General features: G+C 45.4%; 1 protein-coding gene across 4 annotated transcripts in view; it reads left to right on the top strand.

Moving 5' to 3' along the window:
• Positions 1-7,237, top strand: part of lzts2a (leucine zipper, putative tumor suppressor 2a) — a 226,085-nt gene extending 218,848 nt beyond the window's left edge. For all 4 annotated transcript variants that reach the window (XM_072557079.1, XM_072557077.1, XM_072557080.1 and 1 more), the window contains 2 exons: positions 3,483-4,346; positions 6,239-7,237. In XM_072557079.1, the coding sequence (XP_072413180.1) occupies positions 3,483-4,346; positions 6,239-6,931 (1,557 nt within the window). In that variant the 3' untranslated portion in view covers positions 6,932-7,237. The remainder of the gene's footprint in view (positions 1-3,482; positions 4,347-6,238) is intronic.
• Positions 7,238-16,138: the final 8,901 nt, after the last annotated feature.

Raw genomic sequence — 16,138 nt, 5'->3', positions numbered from 1 at the left:
GGTTATAGTCCAACAGGTTTAATTGGAAACACACTAGCTTTCGGAGCGACGCTCCTTCATCAGGTGATATTGAAACAGAACCACCATAATTGCTAATGTGATGATTAGTGTGGATGTTGTTACATTACCGTACATTGGGTCTCTGTGCACCGGCCTGTGTGTGTGTGTTGTCTGAGTCAATGAAGGACAGTGTCACTGTCTCTCTCAGTGCACAGCATGAAGATGCAGTTTTTCACCTGATGTGGTTTTTCAGACTGTAGTCTCAGCCTGTTACATCCCACTGTGTTGACTTATGATGCATCATAGTCCTTGCACCACCCCACCCTCTCCCCCTCCCCTTCAAGACAGCTGACATCAAAATCCTGGGGAAGTGTTTGGCTGTGCTTTCTGCAAACCCAGAGTGGGGAGAGGGCTTTTCCCTGGCAGTCCATAGCCATGGCTAAGACTTCTTGTCTACAGGCTAACACCTCCATCAGAATGGCAGCCAAATCTCAGAAAGGTTTGATGTAATAACACTGGGCCCTGTGCACTCACAAGATCTGTGCGAGTTTGTCAGCATTGGTTTGGGAGGGGGGGGGCAGTGCAGTGATTAGCAAACAGCAACAGCTCCATTTAAAAAGCTCTGCTTCAAACATGACTTTGGTTCCTGGAGGACTTTCTAACGTTCCGAAAAAGCAACCTTAGCTTTGAATTATTTATTTCCTCCAGAGTGCACTATGTATGGAACTGTGAACGTGAATAAACAACAGTAATTTAATCAAGTTCAGATGGCATCTGAAACTATGGGAATGAGGCTCCAGTAGTGGTTTATAGGCATCAGCGAAAACCTGTGATTGGATCAAGATTTCTCTCTCTGTCTCTTTCATCTCTGTCTCTTTCTTTGTTATTTCATCTCTCAGTTTCTCTCTCTGTGTCTTTTTCTCTCTCTGTCCTATCTCTTTGTTCTTCTCTTTGTCCCTGGCTGTCTGTCTTTTTCTGTGTTTCTCTCTCTCTCTCTCTGTCTTTCATTGTCTTTCTCTCTCTCAGTGCGTCTCAATTTTTCTTTCTCTGCGCCTCTTTCTCTTTCTGTCCTTCTCAGTCCCCTCTCTCTTTCTCTGTCTCTTTCTCTCAGTCTCTCTTTTTTTGTTCCTCTGTCTCAATCCCTCTCTCTCCCCCTCAGAACTTCCCCACCTACTTTATCCCGAAACATCGACTCTCCTTTTCATTGGATGCTGCTGGACTTGCTGTGCTTTTCCAGTGCCACACTTTTCGACTCTGACCTCTTTCTCTCTGTCTGCCTATCACTCTCTCTCTCAGTTCCTCTCTATCTCTCTTTCTCATTCTCTCCCCCACATCCTGCCTCTGCCACACTCCCAGGCTGTGTGCTCTTGACTCTAACCACACGCTGTGTGAGAATGTCTTTTTCTTATCTCACACTTACTTCTTTTGCAACTTATTCAAATCTGTGCCCTCTGTTCTCAATCCTCTAAAGAGTGGGACAATTTCTCCGTCTCCTCTTTGTCCAGATCCCTTATGATTTTGAAAACTTCTATCAAATCTCATCATAACTTTCTCCTCTCTAGGGTAAACTGTTACAGCTTATCCAACCCGTCCTCAAAAGTGAATTTTTTCATCATTGGAAGCATTCTCATCAATCTCTTCTGCACTCGCTGAAATGTGTTCACATCTTTCCAAAGTGTACTGCCTAGCGCTGTTCTCAGTATTCCTGCTGAGGTTGAACTGAGGTCAGGTACAAGTTTAACAGAAGCTGCTTACTCCTGCGCTCTGTGTTCCATTATTAAAGTCTAGAATGTTGTCTGCTTTATTCACTGCTCTGTCCACTTGTCCTACTACCTTTAATAACTTATGCATCCAGGTCTCTTTGCTCCTATACACCTTATGGATCGTAACCTTTCTTTTATAATTGCTGTCCATGTTCTTTATGTCAAAATGGATCACCTCAGCTTTCTCTGTATTGAATTTCACTTGTCACATGTCCACCCACTGCATCAACTTCCATTTGAAGTTCTAGCCTCTCCTCACAGATTGTGAAGTTCTTGTTTTGATCTGTTTCCCTGATAAAAGTGTGTGTGGAGTCCCCTGTAGCTCCAGTAAACATCCTCATGACCTGCTCTGAATGTTCGATTATTACCTGGCCAGAGAGTTTGGTGTTTTTTTTTATTTTAACTTATGTTTCTAATCCACTTCTAATTATAGAGGTTTATAAAATCATGAGGGGCATGGATAGGATAGACAGGTGTTTTCCCTGGGGTGGGGGAGTCCAGAACTAGAGGGGCATAGGTTTTGGGTGAAAGGGGAAAGATATAAAAGAGACCTAAGGGGCAACTTTTTCACACAGAGGGTGGTATGTGTACGGAATGAGCTGCCAGAGGAAGTGGTGGAGGCTGGGACAATTACAACATTTAAAAGCATCTGGATAGGGACATGAATAGGAAGGGTTTGGAGCAGAGGTGGGGAATCTTTTCATTTTGGAAAGGCGATATTCTGTTAGTTGTAATCTAATAAGGCCGCATCCAAGAAACTTCAATTATGTATTTTAATTGTGGCGGTCAGTCTGTGAGGGTTATTTTGTTGAATTTTCTTTTAATCTCTGGTATTTTAAATACATTCACTTTAAAATTAAAATAAAAATAATAAAGGACGAGAAAAAACATAATAATAAAAAAAAGATTTGTTCTGCAAACCGTGGATTCATTCAAAAGGCCACGCTCAATGGCCTTAGGGCCACAGGTTCCCCACCCCTGGTTTAGAAGGATATAGGCCAAGTGCTGGTAAATGGGACTAGGTTAATTTAGGATATTGATTGGGATGGGCAGGTTGGACTGAAGGATCTGTTTGCGTGCTGTAGGACTCTACATAATCTGTTCAGCGATGTTTTATACGCCTCTGGAGCAGATGGGACTTGAACCCAGGCCTCCCAGTCCAGGGGTACAGACATGACCACTGCTCCCACAAGAGGGTCCTGAGTGACTGACTTGGCTATGCAGGACAGGACTGTAGAGGCGAGTTAAAGGGACCTGGGAGCATATTTGACAAAAGGTTACAGCTTCCCTGGCGGTCAGGAGCCAGAAATGGTAAGGCCAAGGAAACTGTTGGTCCAGCAACACCTTCCGTTTCTTAAACAGTGAAGGGTTATTGCCTCTTCAGCCTGCTTTCAATAAAACCAAACCATCACCCACCCCTTTTATAAGCGGCATGATGTGGAGGTGCCAGTGTTGGACTGGGGTGGACAAAGTTAAAAATCACACGATGCCAGGTTATACTCCAACTGGTGTATTTGGAAGCACTAGCTTTCAAAGCGCTGCCCCTTCATCTGATGGTTGTGGAGCACTCCGAAAACTAGCTGGACTAGTTGGTCTATAACCTGGTGTGATGTGATTTTTAACTTTATAAACGACATTGTTGAAATGACCGATCTCTTATTTTTCTCTCTCTATCTGTGGGATTGTTTGTTTTGTCATTAATGTTTATTGGTGTTTCAGAACATCGAGAAGAACTTGATCAGACCAACAGCGTTCAAGCCGGTGCTGACCAAGAACAGGAGCTCGGTGCAGTACCTTGTCCCTCGTCTGGCTAACGGGGGGCTGTCTGACAGTCAGGGCAGTCTCAACATCTTGTTCAACGGGGGCTCAGTGAGCTCGGTGAACTCTGTGGAAAAGCCCAGCTCCTTGCAGGCGTACAACTGCAGGAGCAGCGTGCACTCGGGAACGATGTCGGACTCTGGGAGGAACTCCCTGTCCAGCCTCCCGACGTACAGCACAGGCTGTGGGCCACACCTCGAGGGGGGAACCACAGAGGCTGGAGGGCAGCAGCAGCAGCAGCAGCACGCGTTCCATGAGAGGGGCGTGCCGGGGGGACTGTCGAACTCCGACAGCGGCCGCTCCTCGTCCAGCAAGAGCACGGCGTCGCTGACCAGCCGCGGGCCCCTATTGTCTGACGGCGGCTCCTGCGACCGCTCGCCGGTCTCCGCCCACGAGCTGCTGGTCCGTGAGCTGGAGGACAAGCTGAGGGATCGCGACGCCGAGCTGCAGCAGCTGCGCCTGGGCCTGGACGAGAGCGAGTCTGCCCTGTGCCGGCTCTATGAGGCGAAGCGGTGCCGCTGCGAGCAGGAGATGGAGGAGCTGAGGCAGAGCTGCACCAACAAGCTCAAGCAGAACGCCCAGAAAGCCCAGAGGGTGCAGCAGGTCCTGCAGCTGCAGCTCTTCCAACTCCAGCAGGAGAAGAAGAAACTTCAGGAGGACTTCGCCCAGTTGCTGCAGGAACGCGAACTCCTGGAGAAGAAGTGTGCGACCATCGAAAAAGAGCAAACCGAGCTCGGGCCCAGACTGGAGGAAACCAAATGGGAGGTAGGTCACTGCAGGAATGGCTTCCTTTCTACAGGCACGTTGGGTATGAGGCTAGCAAAGCAGGCACTTGGGGGTTTCTTGGGTTTGAATCCTCCTGTGACAGCTGGTGGAATTTGTATTTAATTTCTGAAGTCTAAAATTGGAAGCTCGCCTCAGTTTCCAGGTCACAGTCACTATTTTGGATTGTTGTGAAAGCCCGTCTGGTCTCTCAGGCCGTACTGAGCTGATCTGGTCTATGTGTGACTCCAGACCAGAGTAACATGGTTGAGTCTCGACTCCCTAAGAGGCTGCTTAATGAGTGAAGGAAACCCTTCCGAACTTCTCCAGTCTATCAGCATAACTGGAATTCCTGATACCCGGAACTGTTGTCCTTAATTTTCCTTTTATAATGAGGTCAGCTTTTCTTGAAGCCTGTTAATATGCCCCATTGGGATGTCATAGGTCATAGAGCTGTACAGACAGAAACAGACTTTTAAGTCCAACTCGCCCATGCCAACCAGATATCCGAAACTAATCTGGTCCCATTTGCCAACACTTGGCCTATATCCCTCTAAGGAGACAGTGAGGTCCACGGGTGCTGATAGATTCCTGATGAAGGGCTCTGGCCCGAAACGTCGATTTTCCTGTTCCTTGGATGCTGCCTGACCTGACCTGCTGTGCTTTTCCAGCAACACACTCTCAACCCACATCCCTCCAAACCCTTCCTAATTATATACCCATTCAGATGCCTTTTAAATATTGTAATTGTACCAGCCTCCACCACTTTCTTCATTCCATACACATAACACTCTCTGAAAAAGTTGGTCCTTATGTCCCTTTTATATCTTTCCCCTCTGACCCTAAACCTATGGCATCTAGTTCTGGACTCTCCCAAACCAGGGAAATCATCTATCTATGCCCTTCATGATTTTATAAACCTGCATGCGGTAAGTATGTAAGTTAGTTCACTGAGTTGGAAGGTTTGTTTTCAGATGTTTTGTCACCATGCTAGGTCACATTATCAGTGAAAGTCCCCAGTGCTGCTCCCAGAACTCTAGTACGGTGATGAAACATCTGAAAACAAACCTTCAAGCTCAGCGAGTTAACTTATATACTTATCATCAACCTGAGCTACAAGTCTTCTTAAAAATCATTAAGGTCACCCCTCAGCCTCCAACAGTCCAGGGAAAACAGCCTCAGTCTATTCAGCCTCTCCCTATAGCTCAAATACTCCAATCCTGGCAACATCCTTGTAAATCTTTTCTGAACCCTTTCAAGTCTCACAGTCTTCTCATGTCTCTCCCTCATGTCAGGTGTTTAACTAATCTCCCTTTCTTTATAATTAGTTCTCTCTTTCTCTCTCTCTCTCTCTTGTTGTTCACCTTTTCCCTCTTCCTCTCTTACCACAGCTGTTCCACATCCCTGTATCCGATAATAAAATGAAGAACTTGCAGATGCTGGAGATCTGAAACACAGGCAGAGAAGTGCTGGAGAAACTCAGCAGGTCTGGGAGAGAGAAACAGGTTAACATTCCAGCTCTAATCTGAAGTCGGGTCACTAGACCTGAGACGTTAACTCTGTTTCTCTCTTCACAGATGTTGCCAGACCTGCTGAGTTTCTCCAGCAATATTTGCTGTTATATGTTCCTTTTATCCTACAATTCTCCGACACTAATCTGATCCTTATTCTGTAGCTCTTACTCTTTCTACAGTGTACTGGAAACTCATGTTTGACTTTAACCTTTACTGTTTTATTCCCCTTTTCCCAGAACCCTAGACCTAAGCTCTTTACTCTCATTTCCACATTTGAAGAGTAAATAAGATGAGAATGATTTGGAACAAAGTGCAGTGGATTGAGAGGAGACCTTTGCTGAACAAACATCTTATTTCTGTTCATTGTTTTCCTCCCCTTAGGTTTGCCAGAAGTCTGGAGAGATTTCTCTGCTGAAGCAGCAGCTGAAGGACTCACAAGCTGAGCTCTCTCTGAAGGGCAATGAAATCGTCTCCTTGAAGGCTCAACTCCGAGAGATACGAGCTGAACTCCAAGATCACGAGGATGAGATTCACGAGTTCCGGGATTCTGTCCACACAAAGACCCTGGAGCTGGAGGTCTGTGAGAATGAGCTGCAGCGGAAGAAGAACGAGGCCGAGTTTCTGAGGGAGAAGGTGGGAAAGCTGGAGGAGGAGACAGTGGGCCTGAGAGAAGCCCTGGGCCACACGAGACACATGAACCAGGAGCAAGGAGACCCTGCCCTGGTGTACGAGAGTGACGAAGCCAAGGTGCAGCGGCAAACCACGGACAGCCATCAGACCCTGAGGCAGCAGGTGGAGAAACTGAGGGCTGAGCTCATGTACGAACGCAAGAGGTGCGAGAACCAGCTGGAGAACTTTGAGGTGGAGCGGCGCACCTGGCAAGGCGAGAAAGAGAAAGTGATTCGGTACCAGAAGCAACTGCAACACAACTACATTCAAATGTACAGGAGGAATCGAGAGCTGGAAAGAGAGATGAGGCAACTCACTCTGGAACTGGAGTCCAGGGAAATAGGTGGGATTGAAGTGCAAAACAAAGAGATTCGATTTGAGGAAATCACTGCGACAGAAATCTAACTTAAAGAGACTTTAGTGACGAACAAAAGCACCCATGCCAAATCTTGTGTTGGATAAATTTAATACCGACAGAATGGACAATCATTTTAAGTCTTTAACCTGTTCAAGTTTATTCAGATGTTCACAATAAAAGGACATTTAACGGCTTTGGATAACCTGATACATTCTCCCTGCAGGTGCGTTTGGGCACCTCAATCTTTTGCTTTCCTGGAGGTAGCTTATTGTCTTCCTTTTTCTATTACATGCTGTCCTATGTCATGCCATATGAGCTGAGGGAGGAAATAAAACGAAATAAAGCAGTCAGTATTCACGTGTAAAGACTGTTTATACTGTTAACAGCCCATTGTTGTTGAAATGGTGGCCCTGTCAGCAGCCCCCAGCACTGCTGAGCAACTATGTTTACAGTTCCTAGTACGGGGATATTGGTGTTGTCTTTGAGTCAGTCTGCTTTTCTCATTCCTAGAACAATTGGCAAATCTTCCTCCTGGTCACTCATTCACCATCACAGACTAATGGCTGAAAAAGCCTTTCATCACTAAGGAACAAAAGCAATAATGACAAAGATTAACTGCCACAAACCTTATAGACATGAAAATACATAAAATAAAAACCTAAATATCCTCCTGGAAAGGTAAAATGAGTTACAAAATGGCATGAATGATGAAGTTGATTTCCTTTCTTGTTCAAGTAGAAATGAGCCTGAATGTTGTGCCATTTGTATATTTGAAGATGCCCACCATTAACCACATTGTCTTGGGCTATTTGTTTGTAATGTTGGTTATTCATTTTAATCACATTTCAATAACACATTGCCTCCCCATTTTGCTGACATGGAATGTTCCAAATGCACGCAGAACAATGACGCAAAGGTGAGGTTTGGAAATGGGATCCTATGGGCGACGTGGTTTCCGAAATTGGATGTGGATGTGTCCATGCCAAGTTTTTGTAATAAGAGCAAAACACTGTAGATGCTGGAAATGTGAAACACACACGGGGGACCACTGGAGAAACTCAGCAGGTCTGGCAGCACCTGTGGACAGAGAGAGAAACAGATTAGATTCCCTGCAGTGTGGAAACAGGTCCTTCAGCCCAACAAGTCCTCACTGACCCTCTGAAGAGTAAACCACCCAGACCAGTTCCTCTCTGACTAAAACAGAATTAATGCTTCAAGTCTTATAGGACTCCTCTTCACATTATTTCTGAGCCGGTTGTTTTGGAGAAGGATAGGGATGTGTTTAATCGTCCCCAGTCTTTGAGCATTGCCATTGATGTCAGGAGAAGGGACCCAGGCCAGGGAAGTCCAGTGGGAATTCCAGCAACTAGTTGATGGTGAGGATTGCAGATGCTGGAGAGTTAGAGTCGATAGAGTGTGGCGCTGGAAAAGCACACCAGGTCAGGCAGCATCCGAGGAGCAGGAAAATCGACGTTTCAGGCAGGACCCTTCATCAGGAATTCCCACCACCTCTTGTCCTGAAGTCACTATGTGCGTGTACAGAGCAAGTACTCAGTACTGCACAGGGACAGCAGTGGACACATATTTCCTTCAGGCAGGTGCTCACTAAGCATTAGAATGTCTAAGAAATGCTGAGTTGTTTGGCAATGTGCTCACTCTCCTCCTCCCACAGGCTTTCAGCCAATCCTGGGTCCTGAAGAAGGGTTCCACCCAAAGCATTGACTTCTGCACCTCCTGGTGCTACCTGGCTTTCTGTGTTCTTCCAGCCTCCTGCCTGTCTACCTTGCATTCTAGCATCTGCGGGTTTTTGTTTTGCCTGTAATCTTGGGACCTAGTTGGCTGGAAAAGGTTCCATCTCTCTCCTTTCCGTCCACCTCCCCTGCCAGTGACCCCATGCAGCGGGTGCCCCCCAATACGCTGCGCCTGCGTGGGTGCCAGTCCTTCTCATTCTCCTTGATCTGGGAATACCTGTCGAGTCACTGGCTGGCCAGCAAAACTGGGGTCCTGGCTGCTTTGGACAAGGGAAAAGTAAGGAGAGCAAACTGCAATTTTTAAAAACAGCATCAAACTCAGCGCTGAGACAGATACTGAGGAGAGGCAGGGAGCTTCAAGCGGAACAAAATCTGCCAGAGCTGATCATTTTCTTCACTGCAACAGCATAACTGTAAAGATCTGTTTATGATGTTTATCATTTTGTAGAAAGTTTGAGAAAAGGTATTTGCTATAATTGTGTTCCTCTCTATCTCAATGACTTTGCTTAATTAAGTAATAGCGTTGAAAGAGTGGTGCTGGAAAAGCACAGCAGGTCAGGCAACATCTGAGGAGCAGGAGAATCAATGTTTCGGGCAAAAGCCCTTCATCAGGAATGATGAAAGGCTTTTGCCAGAAACGTCGATTTTCCTGCTTCTCGGATGCTCCCTGACCGGCTGTGCTTTTCCAGCACCACCCTCTTCACTCTAATCTCCAGTATCTGCTGTCCTCACTTTCACTTAATTAAGTGATGTGCATTCAGTCTGATAAGAAATTTTAACCAAATGAAAATGATGATGATAGTATTTCAAAACAGCCAGCCGTATATCCCCACCGGGTATCTTGGGGCCTCTGCACTACAAGCAAGGAGGACTCCATAACCCTGTTGCTGTGCCAGGAGAGATGGAGTGATGTTAACTACCCATAGTAAATCTCAAAGGTCTGAAACCCATTAGATCAGCACCTGATCACTGTCGCTGTTATTGGTTACTCCAATGGTTAAGACGTGATTACCCACCTCAAGATTGTCTCGATGGAGCAGGGAAGGAGGTTCTCCAGTTGGAAGGGTGGCTGTATCTGTGGTGAGCTGAGAGATGGCCATTCCTTACCAGTGTAAGAAATCAGACACTGCTCCCTATCTTCGACACCCTTTGTTTGTTTGAGTTATAAGGAGAGGCTGGATAGGCTGGGACTTTTTTCCTTAGACCATAGGAGACTGAGGGGTAACCTGATAGAGGTCTATACAATTATGAGAGGCATAGATAAGGTAGATATCCAACAACTTTCCCCCAGGGTGGGGGGAGTCTTAAGACTAGAAGCATAGGTTTAAGGTGAGAATGGAGAGATACAAAAGGGTCCAGAGGGGCAATGTTTTCACACAGAGGGTGGTGAGTCTCTAGGATGGGCTACCAGAGGTAGTGGTGGAGGCAAATACAATTTTGTCCCTTAAGAAACATTTGGACAGCTACGTGGATGGGATAGGTATGGAGGGATATGGACCAAACACAGGCAAATGGGACTAGACTAGACTAATGGTGAAAACAGGGCGACATAGATAGGTTGGGCCGAAGGGCCTGTTTCCATGCTGTCGACCTCCATGATTCTATGAGCTGAAAAGGGCAACCACTGGCAGCAGTTGATCTTTTGCTTCTGGCCATTGCTGTTTTCAGCTCGATTCATTGGCTGTGATAGACACAGACCCTGTCGCTCCCCAGTAAAGATTGGGGTATTCTTGGTTTTCTCTCCACCATCACAATACAGACAAGGTGCCAAGGGCTCAACCCGTGGATTGGATTAAACCTGCTCATGCTACACCTTTACCTTCTCCAATATTTTAATATGTGATTTAATAAAGACTGCCCTACGTTAGGTTTAGTTCTGGAATGCAGTCTTGTTGCAGTTTCTTTACTTGTTTCATCTCCTTGGCTACTGGAATTGGGAAGATGAGCTACTGCTTAGTTTCTTATGAGCAGATTTCTCATGTTGCATTATCTGAGAAAATGCTCCATTTTTGCACAATACCGAATTAAGCTTTCCCCTAATTCACATTTTAAACAGATGTCATCATTAATAGCCATGGTAAGCCATTTATATTTTGGCACGTGCAATATATCAGCTCAGTCCATACTACTGAGATCTAACTGCTTCTCAGGATAAGTCAATGATTTCTTTTATTGCATTATATAACTGTGGCCATTTGGTGACTGAAGGTGCTCTTATTGGAAAGTGTCTCTCCAACCCTCTCAGACATAGCGGCTGAGCATCGACTTTGATTTCAAATTCTCTTCTGTTCCCCATCTCTGTAATCTGCACCCCCACCCCATCCTGATTATCCCAAATCTGTCTGCACGCATTCATTCCTGGCCTTGGGCATTCCTGGTTTCCTTCCACTCAGCATTGGCTGCCAGGTCCACAGCTGCTTGGACCCAAAGTTTTGGAATTCCAAGTATAATTAAGAAGTGCTCCATAAAATCTAGTGCTTACCTCTTCCTAATGTCTCCATGTGGCTCAAATTTGAATCTTATCTGGGTATACTCCAGTGAAGGGTTTTGGGAAATTTACAACATTCAAAGTTGTTATGACACAGCGGTGGACCTTCTGCTAATTAAACCAATCTCATAGAAGAGCTCACCTCGCCTCGTAATCTGTTAAAAGTATGAGTGACAGAGAATCACCAAATTCCACTATCTAAAGAAAAATATCAATTTTATTCTTTAACTCTAAAAGTGAACATTCATCAACAACTATTTACAACTCTTACCCTCCTTTCTCTTAAAGGTTGTCTACCTCCAACTCTATTACAATTTCCTCATCCAATAAAAGCCCCACTTAAAATTACCTCAAATTAATTTTCAAAACCAGACCGCAGCTATCATCATCAGCGTCTGGATCATCTTTTGCTGCAAAGCTGTTTCATATGAAGAAGGTACCTTCGATCGAGAGCGTTTTGATTAGCAGTCTCTCCCTCAAGAGGGCAGTTTGTTGCTCTCTCTCTGTGGCTAACTCTCAAAATGCTACTTTATACCCCAAACATCAGATCGTCTCATTGGGTCGATGTTGTCAAAACTGTAAAATTCAAATTTGATTGGGTTTTATTATTTTGGGGCATAATTTAAACTGATTGATTCAAACGGTTGTCAAAATGACTGAGGTATCTAGTTTACAGCTAAATGTTACGTATTTTCAATTTTCCAGTACACTCTGAGACCGCTAGTCAGTCACATGACAGTTGCCTGCAAACTCTCACTGCCAAAGCAGCCTTCACTCTCTCTTAAAGGTACAGTACAAGCCTTCAACTTCATAACAGAGTGCTATATAAATGCAAAGTGTTGTTGCTGTCTCATTTTTTAAAAAAGCAGCAAGTATGTATTAGAAGTGACTCAGTAGGGCCCTTGGAGTGGGGGCTTGGCAAAAGGTTTGGGCGATGGCGTAAGTTGTAAGATTTTTATTTATTTTCAAATTGGTTGTGGTTTCCATAAATTTCAGATTTGTAATCTCCTATGCAAGGTGTGATCCGCTGATTTCAGTCTCCAATTGCAGTGTAGCCCAGCTTTACTTAGGCCAATTTGAACTTATGGTTGACTGATCCCACAGGAAGGTCTCACCGTGCAGTGAGGGGGTGGGGGTGTAATACCCCAACCTCTAAACCACAATCACCAGCTTCCATAGCCCTCCTCCAGGGTTCTACGGTCCAGGGGAGTGTGCTGATGACCTGCAAAATCTTCTATCGCCCAGAAATGGCAGGTAGTATGGGTAGGAGCGATTCTTGTTCAGTGAGATACAGCATATCCTTGTAACTGCAGGCTGCACTAAGCAGGGAAAAGGATGTGTTACTGCCAACATTCCCTCTAATTCTCCTACTGGTGACACCAACCTATGACTCCTGCCATTATTCTTTGACATGTAAAAGGTAAAGTCGTCATAGTTCTAACAGACCATAGGACTGCTCGCTCATTAGAGAGAGAGAGAGAGATGGATGAGTTTATGGACGAGAGAGAGAGATGGATGACTGGTGGTGAGTTTAACCTGAGGGTCACCACCCCTCAGACCAGGGGAGAGTTTGAGAAGGAGAGTCCTTCATGGTAATCTCAGCTGGTGTGGGAATTGTTTTGGTATCTCTCTGGATCGCAAACCGGCCGTGCAACAAGCTAAGCTAAATGTACCCTTCTTTAGACACATCATCTGACAATTCCAGAACAAGCTGACTGCAGGCCGTGTTGTACAATTATAGAAGCTTTGACGTGTAGTTTATGAATTTTAATTCTGTTGAATGGTAACATAGACATGACAAAATGTATGGGTCTTTCTGAAGAATGTTTAACCTCGTATTGCTTTCAAAATTGTCACTCTACAAAGTCTCTACATGGTCTTGGCGCTCCCAAATTCCATGAATTCTAACTTAATAAGATTTGAGCTGGGTGCAATTTGAACTCTTTGCTCCCATTTTCTGAACCTTGGGTGAACTTTGCCAAGCAGCTGGGACCCATGATAACACGATGCTTGGGATCTTTGTTCCAACATGTCTGGGCCAGCCTGGTTCCCACAGCCTGTCTCTGCTGGAACGAGCCTGTATGAGCAGATAAAGCAGATTGGCCGAGGCGAACTGAGTGGGGAGGGAAACATTTGTTGCAGCTGCTCACATTCCTGCCCCGATCTCGATCAGTGGATAGCTCCACACGCTGATGTGGTCTCCCAAAGTAGAGAACAATGAGGAACTTTGATCTTCCGTTTGTCTGACTGACATAAGACACTAGTCAGCTGCCTGTTTTACGTGTCTTCCCCACCCCCCTGCCCCTGTCAGTTTGAACATAATTGGAAATAGTAAATGAGAATGATGTGAAACAAGCTGCCAATGCTCTTACCAAGCTGAGATTCCAGCTAAGATCTTGTTGCTAACTTGAATTTTGACAACCTTAGAAAGAGCTAACCTTTTCATCCCGCATGGCCCAGCTGTATTTGGAGTGTTTACTACAGCAGGTTTGATGTCTTCCTGACTCTCACTGATTTATGTGAGAATTCCTGTGTGTGTGTACTGTACAGAATACCAGCACCTCATAGGACGATCAAGTAGAAACATAGGAACAGGAGGAGGCCACTCAGCCCTACCAGCCTGTTCCAATATTCAATGAGATCATGGCTGATCTGTGGCCTTACTCCATATCCCTGCCTTTGGCCCATATCCCTTAATATCTTAACAAAACTGTATCTCTCAGATTTAAAATTAACAACTAATTCCTGATCCACTATTATTTGTGGAAAAGCGTTCCAAACCTCTCCCACCCTTTGTGTGTGGAAATGTTTCTGAACATCTCTCCTGAACAGTCTGGCCCTAATTCTCAGACTATCCTAGTTCTAGAATCCCCAGCCAGTGGAAATAGGTTATCTTTACCTACCTCTGTCTTATCCTGTTAATGTCTTGAAGACTTTGATCAGACTATCACTTAACTGTCTCAATTCTAGGGAAAATAGGCCTAATTTGTAGAATCTCTCCTCATAACTTAACCCCTGAATTCCTGGTATCGTTCTTGTAAACCCTCCAATCTGCTCCAAATGGGGTCGAACCAGAGTTCTGTATTAGGAACACTGAGACAGTAAGCCTGGCTGTTGGAGCATTGAACATCCTTCCCATCATTGAAAGAGGGCAGATATCTATCCTATCCTTCCCGTCATCAGATACCCATACACTCACTTCAATACAATCAGGATGTGGAACTGAGAAAAGGGAAGGGTTGGTGGGGGTGAAGGAGCTTGAAATAGGCTTGAGTGCCAAGACTAACTACAGCAGCTTTATTGCTGTCCCAGAATATTTTAAATCAGGTTTATCCAAGTCTTTACTACTCTGGGAAAAGTAGCTTGCCCACTGCAGCCTCGTTTACCAACTGCAGCCTCCTGCAGTGTGGCAGGACTTGCATGTGCAGGGATATGTGAAGTTCCAAAGACCACCACAGAGCCAGGGAAAGGTCATTTAGGATTGAGTTGAGGAGGGATTTCTTCACTCAGAGGCTTGTGAAACCTAGGAATCCCTTATCCCCAGAGGCCTGTCATAAGACCATAAGACATAGGAGTGGAAGTAAGGCCATTCGGCCCATCGAGTCCATGCTGCCATTTAATCATGACTGATGGGCATTTCAACTCCACTTACCCACATTCTCCCCGTAGCCCTTAATTCCCCGAGACAACAAGAATCTATCAATCTCTGCCTTGAAGACCTTTAGCGTCCCGGCCTCCACTGCACTCTGCGGCAATGAATCCCACAGGCCCACCACTCTCTGGCTGAAGAAATGTCTCCGCGTTTCTGTTCTGAATTTACCCCCTCTAATTCTAAGGCTGTGTCCACGGGTCCTAGTCTCCTTGCCTAACAGAAACAATTTCCGAGCGTCCATGCTTTCCAAGCCATGTATTATCTTGTAAGTTTCTATTAGATCTCCCCTTAACCTTCTAAACTCCAATGAATACAATCCCAGGATCCTCAGCCGTTCCTCATATGTTAGACCTACCATTCCAGGGATCGTCCGTGTGAATCTCCGCTGGACACGCTCCAGTGCCAGTATGTCCCTCCTGAGGTGTGGGGCCCAAAACTGGACACAGTACTCCAAATGGGGCCTAACCAGAGCTTTATAAAGTCTCAGTAGCACAACGGTGCTTTTATATTCCAACCCTCTTGAGATAAATGACAACATTGCATTCGCTTTCTTAATCACGGACTCAACCTGCATGTTGACCTTTAGAGAATCCTCGACCAGCACTCCCAGATCCCTTTGTACTTTGGCTTTACAAATTTTCTCACCATTTAGAAAGTAGTCTGTGCTTTTATTCTTTTTGCCAAAGTGCAAGACCTCGCATTTGTTCACGTTGAATTCCATCAGCCATTTCCTGGACCACTCTCCCAAACTGTCTAGATCCTTCAGTAGCCTCCCCACTTCCTCAGTACTACCTGCCTGTCCACCTAACTTTGTATCATCTGCAAACTTTGCTAGAATGCCCCCAGTCCCTTCATCCAGATCATTAATATATAATGCGAACAGCTGTGGCCCCAGCACTGAACCCTGCGGGACACCGCTCGTCACCGGCTGCCATTCTGAAAAAGAACCTTTTATCCCAACTCTCTGCCTTCTGTTAGACAGCCAATCCTCAATCCATGCTAGTAGCTCAACTCGAACACCATGGGCCCTCACCTTACTCAGCAGCCTCCCGTGTGGCACCTTATCAAAGGCCTTTTGGAAGTCTAGATAGGCCACATCCACTGGGTTTCCCTGGTCTAACCTACTTGGTCTAACCTACCTAAATTCCAACAGGTTTGTCAGGCATGACCTCCCCTTACTAAATCCATGTTGACTTGTACTAATTCGACCCTTCTCTTCCAAGAATTTAGAAACCTCATCCTTAACGATGGATTCTAGAATTTTACCAACAACCGAGGTTAGGCTAATTGGCTATAATTTTCCATCTTTTGTCTTGATCCTTTCTTGAACAAGGGGGTTACAACAGCGATCTTCCAATCATCC

This window comes from Chiloscyllium punctatum, chromosome 38, assembly GCF_047496795.1.
Source record: "Chiloscyllium punctatum isolate Juve2018m chromosome 38, sChiPun1.3, whole genome shotgun sequence".
Lineage (NCBI taxonomy): Eukaryota > Metazoa > Chordata > Chondrichthyes > Orectolobiformes > Hemiscylliidae > Chiloscyllium > Chiloscyllium punctatum.
The sequence above is the reverse complement of the archived record's forward strand: the minus strand, read 5'-3'. Positions and strand labels throughout refer to the sequence as shown.